Genomic DNA, 14,450 nt, shown 5'->3' with positions numbered 1-14,450 from the left:
TTTATAGAGCAGTGCATACAAACCATCACACACGATAAATAGATGGTACAGCGTCTCAGTGGTTTCGTTACCACAGACCCATTCGCTCAGCACACAGTAATCCTGATTGGGCACCTTTTTTGTTTCGAGTGCCTCAGATATGTTACATTTCAGTAATCGGTATAACCGGACAGTGTGCGGACTTGCATGTCTTGATATAGGCCGGCGGAGAACATCTGTTTGTGCGTTCTTGGCAATAAGTGCCACTGTGAGATTCAGTGGCAAGGTTAGTGAGCTGTTCTTAGCAAACTTCTTTCAGTACTCTTTTTTTTTTTTTTAGAGTTGATTTTATAATGAATATGCTAATTTTGCTATGGGTTAAAGATACACCCGCCCACTTAGTGTGTAATGTTTTTAGTTTGCCCATGATACCAAGCAAGCCTTTACCCTCAAGTCTCAAGAACGTAGCTACATAAGGTACTATAATTGTATCAGTTTCCAATCTATTTAACTTCTCAAAATGTATCACACAATGGTTAATGAATACATATGGCATCCCCAGAAGATCAAATTAGAGGTAAAGATACTCCACACTTACATTAAGAGGCAGGCGGAGCAGCTTTCGTAACAGACAAGCTTCAAAGCGCTCCAACAACTTAATGAAGCTGTGGCCCCAGATAATAGCATACAGTAATATCGCTCTTATTTTTAGTGTATATATGGTCAGTACTGCTGATACTGAATAACCACTGTTTCTGCCGACAAATATGCTCAAGGCATTAGTCGAGATCATGCACCGGGCCTGCAGAGAGACCCAGTGGGAATTCCATTTTAGTCGGTCGTCGACAATGATTCCTAATTATTTATAGGAGTTGACTTGTTGCACTGTTTTGCCATTCAGTTTCCACACATTTTTTGGTCTACGTTTTTTTGTGAAGACCATCACTTTACTCTTATCAATATTAATCTGTAGACCGTTGTCAGCGCAATAGTTGGCAAGTGCATCAAGCATTTGCTGAATACCTGTGGGTGTATAATCCAACAAAATGAGATCATCAGCATACGCTAGCCATCCGATGATCACATCAGAGATCTTCACAGGATTTGCAGTGACGAGGCGGAATTCCATTTGCATATCCGCAAAGTATAAATTGAAGAGTACTGCAGCAACCATACACCCCTGTTTTACACCACTAGATGTTGTCATGGAAGCTGATAGTTTACCCTCGGCATTTAAGCGTATCCGTACTGTAGTGTCGGTGTTCAACATCCTAAGAAGACCCATTGGAATTCCCAAACTATGCAGCTTCCGCCATAATCTTTTTCTCTCCACCATATCAAACGCTGCAGAGAAATCGATAAATGTGCAGTATACATCAAGACCACGTTTTAACCAGGAATGTTCAACCGCAGTGGATAACAAACTTTGCACGGTTCCTGATCCTTCCCGGAACCGATTTGGTTTGGTGGTAGTATATTTTTTTCCTTAATCCACACATTCAGTTCCTGCAATAAGACACACACATATCTTGGATGAGGTGTCCAACATTGCCTACATACGAAAATTGCTCGGGCAATCCCAAGCACCTTTTTTATGAACAGTTAGTATGTGGCTGGATTTCCAAGAACTCGGAATCGTTCCAGTGACACCTATCTGGACAAACAGTAGGTGCAGGGCAACCGCCCAGAGCTCTGGCTGCTTTTTTATTAGCAAATTGCACACACCATCGGGCCCTGCGGCTCTTGACTTTTTTAGGTTCATGATAATTGCCAATATGTCTGGTACAGTGGCACGACAGACCCAACGCTCAGATGGAATTTGGAGTATATCCTCATTAGCAGCATCAAAGCCTAAGGTGCTGCTTATGACTGCATCATTGATCTTCAGTAATGCAATTAATGGACAACGGACGTGAGTGCGAGTGTTGAAGCAATTGCCATATGCCAACAGAATCACCGGTACTCGCCTTCTCAGCAATGCGTTGCCATAGTCTAACTCTGCATTCCAACTTGTGTTGTGCTAACCATTTTTTATAGTTGCTTTTAGCTGTTCTAATTAAAGAGGGGACAACCAGTGGAGGAGTTGAAAAGGCATTCTCAGTCAAGATTGTTTGAATTTCGAGATGCATCTTTTTTTTGGCTACGCTGATAGTTTGGTCGAAGCCATCACGGCACTTAAACGGCATATTAGATCGTTCAGCATTGCTAGCATATGACAGTCTTAAAAAACTATTTTTTCTCTGATTGCCAACTAGACTTTTGCTAAACTTAACATTGGCTGTCCTGGCTCCCTGACTCTTCTTACCTCTGACTTTGTGTTTTACCTTCCTTCCAGGAAAGGGTTCATTTACTTTGCATTTGGGGGTATAAAAAGTACTTACCTGCTTCAGAATATTTGTGATCCCTTGTCGTATTCTGAAACCTCTTTTCTTTGACACTCATCTAAGTAATGCTCTCAATGTACCAGTGATATATTAATGTCCACAGTGTCCTAGCTATTGAAGTCACCTGAAGTCACCTGAGGGTGTAGAAGTGTCTGTGTGCCATGCCAAATGGGTACTTGCTGATTTAGAGAAACTAAGAGTTTGTATTTGTGTTACTATTATATTGCCCCTTCTGAAGAAGGCTTATTCAAACTGGCTGTTAAATAAATTAATAATTGTTTAATCAAGAAACCTTAAGTGTAAGTGTTTATTTGGATACTTGTCATTGTGAATCTCTGTGTAACTACTCTACTGCTCACATTGACCCCGCTTGAGATCAGCATGGCTGCTCATCCACACTACCAACCTGTGTAGTACAGACTTGTACCAAAGGTTGGGTTCCTATTGCTAGGAGGCTAAGGTTGTTGTAGTGCACCCAAGGGCTACTGCTCCAAATCTTACCCAACAGCCAGGCAATTGTAGTAAGGGCTTCTGGCTATTTTCCAGTAATAAGTTCCAGGTCTTCAGCGTGCCGCTCGCCTTTAAAAGTTCTTGGCTCCAACGATGATCTGAGGAATGGCTGCAGGAGTTCCCTCGACGCCCCTCCCTTATCCCCCCCTCTTTCTTCCCCCTCTTTAATCCAGAATCCGGTCTGGAGTTGCTCCCAGCCCACCAATGGCAAGGATCTGCACCATTCAAACTGATCTGGGGGTTTCCAATCCTGGAAAAGCCTCTGGCCACTGCATCATCCCAGCAACACACACACTTGCACAAATGTTTACTTTGTCCAGACAGACCCAGCCCCCTAATTTGGCCACACAACTCTAAGGCAGGATGAATGTCCGACTGTAAGCTGGCCAAAGTACAGGCTACAATGTTGTGGCATGACCATTTTATAGTACATGCTACTCTTAATGTAATTAGGATGTTTAATGCACAAGACAATCAAAAAAATAAAATCCCATAAAAGTATCTGCGGCCACCAGCCCTTCCTGGACCCATCATGCAACTAACCAGAGTTACAGAGACATGCAAGGTGGCTCTACCGCCGACTGCGTCCTATGGATGCTTTGAGCGTGGCTGCTCAAGACGGTGATATGAAAGGTTATTACTAAAGTAATAGAAATATAAACACTCGGAAAGAGCAGCAACTATGAATACTGGAACGCTGCGAAATGGGACCAACACGATGGCGGGGGAAAAAAACACTCTTAGGAGCACAAGGCGTGCAGGATCATGGGTCTACCATACACGTCACAGTAGGGGATAGTATTACAAACACACCCCATTGAAGGCCGTTTTCAAATTAGAAAATAAGTGGTGTAATACTCGGCATCAATCACTAGATGTTGACCTATGCAAAGTATTGGAAACTAAGCAGATGGAAGCATCAGAAAGACTAATACAGGTATGGAATATTTGTCTTAGAGACACTGGCTTTATTGCGCATAAAAGGTAATGTGTGCAGACAAAAAAGAGAATTTTGCTATGCAGTGCAGAGCTCTCCTCCACTAATAGCCATAGGGCATAGGACCTGCTGAGTGTCCCAAAAACAGATGAGCCTTGTGAGGTAAGTGCAGCAAAAAGATTTTTTACCTCCAAGTCAGGAAAAATCCCAAATAGTGACATTTATGGTGTCCCTTTGATGTCTATGGACTATGGCGGGATGTTAGGGTAGCTTTTCATTACTATGCTAAATCCTACTCGCCTGTAAAACCCCCAGAACTTTTTGCCTTACTTGGTGATAATGTTTCCATGTTCCTGGGTGAGTGGGAATCTCCCCCCCCGCCCCCCCTCACCCTTCCTTTTGCTCCGTTTATGGTTGACCTTTTTATGTCCCTCCATAGGATGTTTGGATTTATAGTTCTGTATAACTTTTGGGCTTAATGCATTTTCCTATGGCAACACTATGTATTTATATTTTCTTTATTTACCTTGTGTGAACTACTGTTCCCAAGGGCGGAGAGGGATTTTCATCCACTTTACTTTTTATATGCGAGACCAGCACACACCACCGTATGTTAGTGTTTGGGGAGATGCATGGTGTTGGGACAGTTTTTCTGAAGTCAATTAAGGGCTTAGCAAAACCATTCAACTGAGGCAGAGAAAGACTCAACTTAGTATAAGGCTGTACCACCTGAGTACATGATAGTGCAGACAGAGCAGCCAGGCTTATTTTATGAGGGAGAGAGGGTTGTAGAATCAGTCCAAATGAAATTGTGATACAAAGAAAAACTTTGTATTGTAAAAATAAAGGATTTATTTAAATAGAATTAGGCCCAGATAAAACTTGGGTGAGTAAGTACTAATGCATTAAATGAAATCACAATAAAAAAAACGCAACACTATACTTGGAGGTACACAGACCCAAGTATAGACCTTATTTGAAATACCTAACGGTAGTTCTTGGGGAGTAAGAACCAATGGTTACTTTCAGATTACATTCAGTAATGCAAGGCAGTAGACCCTTCCAGTTCTAGAATGATTCTGAGTACAAATCACTTAATCAGTCAACTGGACAGTATACTTTTGGTGAATAGTGTAGCACTTATTCTAGGTGCAATAAAAACCTAGAACTACTACAGTTATACTAGGTGAGTAAAACTTAAGGATGTAATATTCAATTACAGGTGCTTTTGAAATCAGGAAACACAGATAAATACAAAGAATTAGAGATAAGCAGTAACTCTTGTAACTTATTTTTGGATGGCACACAGCTAACACAAGGTAAGTAAAATACACATACTTTTTTAACCTCACAATGAAGGGGAAAGTAAAACCCAAATATCACACTTTACTGAATGACTCCAAGTTATTCTAGGTAGGCAGCAACCTAATACACACTTATTCTGGACAGGCTAGCATCAAGTCAGGGGCAGTAAGACCCAGTTGGAGGAAACTTATACAATTACCCTGCAGGAATAAACTGGTGAAACCAACACTTTACTTTTGGGAAGAGGCGCAACCTAATCACAGGACAGTAAAATACCTTTACATCTTCTTTCAATTAGACTGGCAAAACAGTTGCTAAGGAAGAAAAAGATGTTAACCTTACTTGTAAGAATATTGCATCACACATCCAAGGTAAGTACAAACTTTTGTAACGCTTCACTCTTAGAATGACAGTTACCAACCAACTCTTTACAAGTAAGTAACTTTTAGACACTTATTTTCTTTTCTAGGCAAAAGTCCCAATCCCTTAAAAGTCTTCCCCGTATTCTTGAAGTATGAGTGTTCTCAGTGGCAGAAGGGGGGGTCACTAGGACTAGTGACCAACAGGCAGTGTCAGGATAGGTTCTTTAGTACCAAAACCCCCTCTTGAGATAAGCCTGGCTGCTCATTCACACTAACAACCTGTGTAGTTCACTTATACCAAAGGTTGGGTCCCCCTTGCCAGGAGACTAAGGTTGTTGTCGTGCACCCAAAGGGTACTACTCCAAATCTTACCGAGCAGCCACCCAAAATAAGTTACAAGAGTTATTGCTGATCCTCCCCTATTTCCTGCCTGCCCAGAAACTCTAGAGCCTAGGCAGGGATACTCAAGGGACCCACACTGACCACCCCCTTCCAGAATGGTAGCATGGCCAACAAAGAAAAACCACGCTAGTAATGGCGATTAAAGAAGGGAGGCCCCAAGGTGGTACTTGGGTGCCCCTATTGTGCTCTACCAAGGCTATGGACATTTTTCTTATAATAAGGTGGTGTGTGCCAATCAGACTATAGAGTTTTGGGTGAGACACTAAGTATCTCTCTAGCCTTAAAAACTGTAGTTATAAGGATATAAGAACAATAATCTTAGAGGACACAAAAGATCCCCAGCAGCACTTCCCATAAGGAGCTGTGTGCTGCAGTAGTAAAACGCAGGTGCCTTTAAGAGCTATGGAGCAGACAGACTCCATATTACAGGTAGAATACAAAGAATAGAGTTCCAAAAGACAGAGCCCATAAGAATGAATGAGTGCAAAAAGGCTACACTCATTCAGGATTAAAAGAAAAAGGTCCAGAAGTCCAGCAAACAAAACGTGCTGGGGGTCTCGCTAGGAGAGGGATGGAGCACAATGATAAACCTCCCTAACAATATATATTATATAATTTTATATAAATTATGTGTAATCCTTCTTTGATGTGCATGTCTAACTGGGTTCAGTGTACTTACCTGCAGCTCACGTCTTAAGATAAGCCTGACTGCTCTGCCACTCTACCAAGGTCCTGAGTTTGTACAGACCGATTCTAAGAGTTGGGGGAATATACAAATCACTGGTATAGCTTACTAAAGTATTACCATCAGTAGGACTTTAGGAAAACTCCCCTAACAGACATACCGCTGTTTTCTCTGGGAAAGCCAAGGCTATGGCCAGGAGAGGGCTTAACGTATTTGGAAATACAGCCATGACGGCAGCAAGATGGCCAAAGGACAAGGCACAATCTTGTTGCATGGCCATTTTAGAGGATACTAGCAAAAAGTACCTGTTCTCCGAATGGGTTCTGTAGACAGACTTGACAACACTTATCAATTGTTGAAAATCAATATCCTATAGGTCGCTGTTCAGATTCGCTTGATGTGCTTTGCAGTCTGAAGTAAACTGCACTGAGAAACTGGTGCATGTGGATGGCCAACATACCGTGGGACAGTTGTCGGGGAGGGCCGAGGTTTTTTTTGCTCTGCATAATGGGACCTTTTGTGCTCTCTCCCCACCTGTCTCCTCACCCTGGCATGGTGCAGTTTGCAGTGGTGCAAATATCTCGTGCATCTAGGGCCTTCAGACATGTTTTTTTTTTTTGTTAGGTCGCTTAATATTTGTTCCTCGTGTTGAGACTGGTCCTTGTACTACCACATTGGCGTTTCGCTGGTTTTAGGCAACTGCCTCATGTGTGAAGGTGCTGAAATCGGAGGACAGTGGTGGGGTGTCCAAATGCCATGTAGCCAGTAATGTCCAGAGGGTCCTAACGTATAACTATGCAAAATTTGGTGAAGATTGTTGAAACAGTGTAGAATTGTATAAGGAACAACGCTTCGCCAAGCCACAAACTCACACATTTTGACTTTTATTAATATAGATGGAGCTCTAAAAGTAAAAAAATTCTAAAGTGCATGCTGGAATAATAAACGCAATAGAAAAATATCTGCAGCCACCAACCTCTTGGACACTGTTAGGTAAAAATGAGTGCAGTTCATCTGGTGTGGGACTGCACAAGACTTATCTCTTGGTATTAGGTACCCTGCCTTTTAATATAGGCCTGTACTACACAAGTTGATAGTGTGACTGAACACCCAGGCTTATCCTAAGAGGGGTAATGTGAGCTGTAGAGCTGTGCAATGAAACCAGTAAACACAAGTATCCAATTAAACACTTACACAGTTAAAGTTATATAATACATTATTTATGTATTTGTACACAGATATCTAAAGCATTCTTTAAAAAGCAGTAATTGGCTGTAACATTAATCCCAAGATGGGATTCAATTAAAAAAGTGAACAATAAATCGGGTGAGTAATGCATTCATGTTACCCATGTTCCAGCACCCAGAGGGGACCTCATGTGAGGTCCGTGTAGCATTTATATAGTATCACCTTTGCAATATTGTTTTTTTTTAAAAGGAAGGAAAGGTGACGGTTGGATCAGAACAGACTGATAGGTTATAAGAACAGTTAGATTCTCCCAAAGGGATGCAGGCACTCTATTATCGCAGCATTAAAGTGTTCAAAATGTAAAACCTGTGAGGGATCAAGCACTGCCAAAGCAAATAGGTTCAGACGGAGGCCTTTAAGGAGCCAGGACAGCCAAAGTCAGTAGGCAAATTCAAAGTTCTGATGCTCTTCTTCTTAGAAATCTGTCCTTAAATAGTCAGTGTTCAAAAGAGAAATCACAGCAACTTAAGAGGAGTCACCTTTAGAAAGCACAAGCTATTAGGCCAATGCAGGTAAGTTGAGGTCAACTTAGTGTAGGGTTAAATCGCACTCCCAACGATGGGAAGCACCCCAAATGGGAAACAAATGAAATACCCCAAGCCCCACAGTACCTTGAAAATGAAGAAAGTGTTCCAGCTGGTTCCCGTCACAATGCAATGCAGTAGTCCTTTGTTCATGGTCCTTCGTTGTCGTGACGAAAGGGAGGACGTCTGACGGCCTCCTGCGGCAGCACTCGAGAGAGGGACTCTGCAGCAATGGATTTTTCGTCAATTCTGTGGTTTTGACACCTTTTTCGCAGCCAAAGCTCTGGTTAGGATTTCCTTGATCCCTCTGTCCTGGGCTCTGGTGAGGGGACTTTGGGTGCAAATTTCTTGCTTCTGTAGGGTCCATTAAATGCCTGCGAAGATCTGGCTGGATTCGGTCTTCGAAAGACCATGCACTCATAAGTGCTCGAGGTACCCTGGGTATTGGGCTTCTGCGGCCTTGCAAAGTCTCAGCAAGTAGGAGTTTGTTGGTCCCACCAGACTAAGGGAAGTAGTCCTTTAAGGATCTTCCCTGTCAATTTGAAATCGGGGTCAGCACAGCTTCAGGGCTTCACCAGGCACTTCGCTGTCCAGGAGTGTGCTGCTGGCGTCTTCTCTAGTCGTCTGCTTCGTATGTTGTCCTCCAGTAGTTTACTCTTAGTCCCAAAACCCACACTTTTTTATCCAAGTTCCCATTCATTCACAGCCCTAGGCTGTCAATCACACTTGAGGTTGATTGTCCTCCAGGACAGCCAGCCGGCCCATTGGAACTGGTTTCACTCAGGCACACCTAGAGACAAAGGACCGGGACGTTTCGGTTCCCTCACTTCCTGCCTTTCCAGACACTGGAGCCTGGGCGGGCTTCAGAGCTGAAGCCCACCAAAGACAAAACACACAAAGCACTCAAACCTGATGCAGACAGAGTAAAAGCCTAGAAGAAACTAACAAGAAATGGTGAAAAAAAAGAATACGGGCAGTTTTGGGAAAATGGTCACCCTTGTGTGCAGCGCTGCATCTGAGGTATCAGCCTGCAGATGCATGTCACTAGGCAGTAAAAAAGGAAACCACTGCCACCAGGCTTCATTCGAGTGAGGTTGTGTAACAAAATGTTAAATGAATAATGGAATTACTATGTAATCCCCACCACTCCACATACGGTGGTGTGTGCTGGACCAATAAGTAAAGGTAAGTAAGACGGGGGTCATCTTACTATTCTTGGGAACAGTAGTTCACCCAAGAGAATGAAGATAAATATTAGATGTCCAAGGGACTTCTCAGTGGCATTGCACAAAAGGTGCTGTCGCAATGCAAAAGCAGATGCCTATGGAGTTTACCAGACTCCTTAAAACAGTAAAGAGCATAGAAAAATCATAGTCCGGAAAACACAGGAGGGAGTGAGAAAAAGGTCCCACTCAGTCAGGAGTAAAAATTAAAAAGCCCCGAGTCCAGCAAAAGAGCTGGGGGTCTCTAAGGTTAAAGGGAATTGGCACCGAAATATAAAATTCTCCCTAAAACACATTGTAGTTTTAGTTCATTAGAGGACTCGATTCAGTTCAATAGGCCTAAGCCAAAGTCAATGGACTAGTATCGTGGATAGGAAAGAGCAGTTCTTGAAGTAAACAGTAAGTCTTTGCAAAAGTTCTCAGAAGTAGTTTGTACGAAAAATAATCCTATGTTGGGTCACAAGCTGATTAGGCCTGCAAGTTGGGAAAGTTCTGCGAACTTTCACCATGAGAGCTCAGTTCTCTCTATCGGGTTGGCACAGTACCTTAATATGAAGAACAAGATGCAGCAGAAGACGTTTGTTCCTGGCAGCTCCTGCAGATCTCCCTGTTCCTGAGCCTCAGTCGTGGGGACAAGAGGGAGGACGTTGGGGGACACCTGCACGGGATTGTCGAAAAAAACAGACAAATTGAGTCACTTCAGTTCGAGTAGCTGTCATCAAGCACACAAGCTGGTGTATTTCCCCCTGGTTAATCCTAACTAGCGCCGCGAATGGTATCCAGGTGGCTTACAAGTTGATTGGTCCCACCAACTAAAAGGAAGAAGTCGTCCTTGAAGGGGCTTCTCTGTCGAGATGAATTTAGCCATTCGGACCTGCAGCAGGGCTTCACCGGGCAAACCAACAGTCCACGAGTTGCAGCAGCCGTCCTCGTCCAGCTCGTCTTCGGTTCTTTCCTTCTAGTGGTCGGCTCTGCTTTCCAGTCCAAGAGACTTGCCTTTTAAACTGCTTTCTCCCTTTCATTCCAGCCTAGCTGCCACTCACCCAGCAGGGTGGCTGTCCTTGCCGTACAGTCAGCCAGCCAATCACGCCAGAATGCATTAGGGTCGCCCAGGGATCTAAGCACAGGGAGTTTTGGGCACCTCCCTCACTTCCTGCCCTCCCCAGACGCCAGAGGCCGTCTTCAGTCCTGAAGCCCACCAAAGGCATAGAAACAAAGGGACCAAACCTAGTTTTGCTCGCAGAGACAAACACTAGAAGGACCTTTCCAAAAAGAAATGGTGAAAAAAGACCAGGACCTGTTTTAAACAAAGGGGCTTAAGGTGCTGTCTTGAAAAACATGGCTCCCGCGATTTTTAGGTACCGGAGTGCGCGGTCGGGAAAAATCATGGTAGTTCGTTGTAAAACCACTACCACCAGCCATTTAGATAGAAAATGGTAGCATTAGACTGCTACAGGAATATTTAGACACAGGGGATACTAGGTAACCCCCTCCAGCACTCTATAGAAAGATAGTTTATCCCAGAGAAGGTATTTAAACCTTTGGGAAGTCTGAAAAGATATCCCTATGTTACTGCACTGAGGGTGCTGTGTAACACACATGAAAAGATGCCTATGGAGTTATCTTAAAACTCCATAATCAAAGAACACAAGACTACAACACACATCAAAATACATGAGTGAGAAAAAAGTCTCGCACTCTTTCCAGGTAAAAAAATCAAGTCCACAAAATCCTGCAAAGTTGCTGGGGGTCTCTAAGGTGAAGGGAATTAGCACATTTATGAGAATTCTCCCCAACACACTATCGATAGGGGGCTGACCAGTTCCCAACAAACAGATGAGCTAAGCAAAGTATAGCAAATACGCTTTAACTGCAAGACATATTGAAAACAAAAAAGTTGGAACTTTCCATATGCATCAATGGAGGGAAAGCATGAAAAAACAATCTTTCCTAACCATTAAACAACTTGCTTATTTAAAAAAATAAAAATACCTCTTAAGTAATACTATAACCTTTTCTTCCACAAAGCAATCTGAGGAGGACGTGAGCCAGTTTGATGCTAAGTTTACACGGCAGACGCCAGTTGACAGCCCAGATGATTCAACGCTCAGTGAAAGTGCCAACCAGGTTTTCGTGGTAAGTTAAGCCAGGAAAATGTGTGTTTTTGTTATTTAAAGCAGTTTTGTTTCTTTTTTAAGTTTGCAGATATGCTACCTGGCATTGTGCGAAATAGAATACAGATAAAGGTGGAAATCCATTCTTGCTAGACTATTCAAGTTGAAAACTGTTACATGTGGTTATCCTTTTTGGGTTCTCTTTCCAAATGCACTGTTAATGTATCACTTTTATGCTTCACCCCCCCCCCCCCCTCCTAGTGAGACACCCAGGACGTTTTGCTGGACTTCTGGAACTTTTTTCTTTCTATCCTGAATGAGGGGGGCGTTTTTTCCCCCTCATTCATTCTCATTTGTTCTGACTTTTGGAACTCTGCTCTGTTTTTTACCTTTACTATGGTGTCTTTACTCCAGATCTCTTTAAAGGCATCTATGTTTAGCTTTTGCAGCACACAGCACCTTATGTGCAGTGTTGCTGGGAACCCTTTTGGTTTTCCTTTGAGATTCTTCATTTATCCTTACTAACTACAGTTCTTAAGGATACTTTGTATCCTTCCTATAACTTTATTCTTGGAGAGATTAGCACACATCACCTTATGCAGTGCTAAGGGGATACCTAGTTCTTGTGACTTTTTAGTCATGTAGACAACCCTATAGTTATGGCTGGTGGCAGTGGATTTGTTCTACCAACTATTTGCTTTTTTTTTTTTTTTTACCACAGACTGCGTTCATTCTCGGTTGTGCACAATAGGATCACTTATGTTCTAACATGGAAGCTCCTTTATTTTTTCACCATTTGTATTGTGGTGGTTCTTTGTTAGCCCTTCTACCATTCTGGGAGGGGGAGGTCTGTGTGTGCCTTTGACGGGAACCCCTGGGTGTCCCCACCTAGGCTCCAGTGTGTCTGGGCAGGCAGAAAATTGTTTTTCACTCCCCTGTCCTTTGTCTGCCTGAGTTCCTGAGTGGGACCAGTTGCCACTGGGAGCTGGCTGTCCTGATTGGACAGTCACGTGCCCCTTTTTGTAAAATGCTGGGAAAGTTTACAGAGGAGTGTGTGGGGAAAACTGAATAAAAGGTGAGGTTCCTGAGGTGAAAGGCAAGTCTACCACTGGAACTGAAATAACCAAAGCTGAAGATTTATAGGATTTCAGAATCTAATATCGACCGGGTGAATACCGTCCTTTGTCGTTGCTGAGAAAAAGGTGCCAAAACCGCACACCGACCAAGGAGACTGAAGAAATCTGTGCCAAGGGTCCTCTCTCAAGACTGCTGCTGAGACATCCAATTCAGAGTCCTTCCTATCGTCACCAGACCAAGGAATCGGGAGACCGGGTCTGTCGCTGCTGCATAGTGGAGAATACAGTTACGAGCATTTCTTCTAACCTGCGGTACTGTGGGGTGAAAAGTATAACTTGACTTCAACCGAGAAGTCGCTCAAGAGTGACGCGTGAAAAGGTGTCAAGGGTCTCTCCTCTACCGCTGACTCAAGCTTACCAGCTTGTGTCCCTTTAGGGAGTCCTTTTGCAGGGTCCCCCTTGTGTTAAATTGCCAATACTTTTCCTACAGACTGAATGTATCTAGAGGACCTTTTGCTGTTCTGTTGCTTCTTAAGACTTTGAATCCACTCCTAAACTGACTTTTTTGTATAGTTGGGGACTGGATAGTTAAAGCGTTAGTTTGTCCGAAAAGTGTTAAGCTCGCTGCTGTGATTAACCAACCTTTTTCCTTCCTAAAGGACTTTTTTATACAGTGATTGTATTTAGCTACCAAAACCACTTATTTTGGTCTTAACACAAGTGTGCGGTATGATATTTTATTTATATCACACCCATACACGTGTTTCAGGGCGTGACGAGGCAAGGGAGGGGTACAAAGGAAGACAGAACGATCTTTCTAGGCTCAGTGACATTGAGATAGTACAAGTGCATGGGAGATGGGGGGAGGGGGGTGGAAAGTGCTGAAACATGATCAAGCAACAGGTAGTGCGGCCAGTTGGTGGCAAAAGTGCAATAAAAGGCGCAGGCAAACAGTGTCTAAGTGCGGGAATGGGGGGGGGGGGGGCTGTAGAGTTGCAGGTACAGACCCAAGTGCAATGGTTGCCAGGATGCAGTGCGGGTATGCGTCTGAATGGGCAAGGGATCAGGGCCCGAAATCAGAGGGTAGCCAGCTGCCCAGTGACGAAACAGACATATCAGCAGGTGCAGAGGAAGAGAGAAGGCAGAAGCAAAGGGGAAGGTCTTGAGGTGCTTCCAGAACCGAAGATGGTTCTCCTCAGGTTTCAGGGCAGCTGTTCCAGAGGGAGGGACCAGCCGAAGAAAAGCTATCACCAACTCCTTGCATGGAGAAGCGACTGACCCTCGGGGAGTTGGAGGAGTGAAGAGCTCGAGAAGGAAGGGATTTCCCCAGGGTGAGTTGAAGGTATTGCAGACCCAGGCCTCAAAGTAGTAACAATAATATGGTACAATTGTCATTGATGTCAAACTCTAACAATTGTACCGTGGGCAACTACCATTGAAGTAATGGCCTTTACAAAGTATCAAAAATTCCTGTCTGTTGGTCAAGTGAACTAAGTATTTATCTACCTTCCTTATGTAAATACAATGTATATTTTAATAACCTTTTAGGGGTTTCTTTGGATTACATTTACTGGGTTCAATGTACATACCGACAGCTCACATCTTCCTCCTATGATAATCTGGACTGCTGTGCCACTCTACCAAGGTTCCTTGAGTAGTACAGGCTTATGCTAAGAGTTGGGGACCTGTATGCCAAGGGAT

General features: G+C 43.5%; 1 protein-coding gene across 2 annotated transcripts in view; it reads left to right on the top strand.

Moving 5' to 3' along the window:
- RPS6KB1 (ribosomal protein S6 kinase B1) overlaps positions 1-14,450 on the top strand; it is a 718,570-nt gene that overhangs the window by 476,131 nt on the left and 227,989 nt on the right. For both annotated transcript variants that reach the window (XM_069615097.1, XM_069615096.1), the window contains exon 13: positions 11,588-11,695. In XM_069615097.1, coding sequence (XP_069471198.1) covers positions 11,588-11,695 — 108 coding nt within the window. The remainder of the gene's footprint in view (positions 1-11,587; positions 11,696-14,450) is intronic.

This window comes from Ambystoma mexicanum, chromosome 9 (assembly GCF_040938575.1).
Source record: "Ambystoma mexicanum isolate Mex_15411 chromosome 9, UKY_AmexF1_1, whole genome shotgun sequence".
NCBI classification, from domain to species: domain Eukaryota; kingdom Metazoa; phylum Chordata; class Amphibia; order Caudata; family Ambystomatidae; genus Ambystoma; species Ambystoma mexicanum.
Note: the sequence above shows the minus strand (reverse complement) of the source record. Positions and strands in the feature narration are given on the sequence as shown.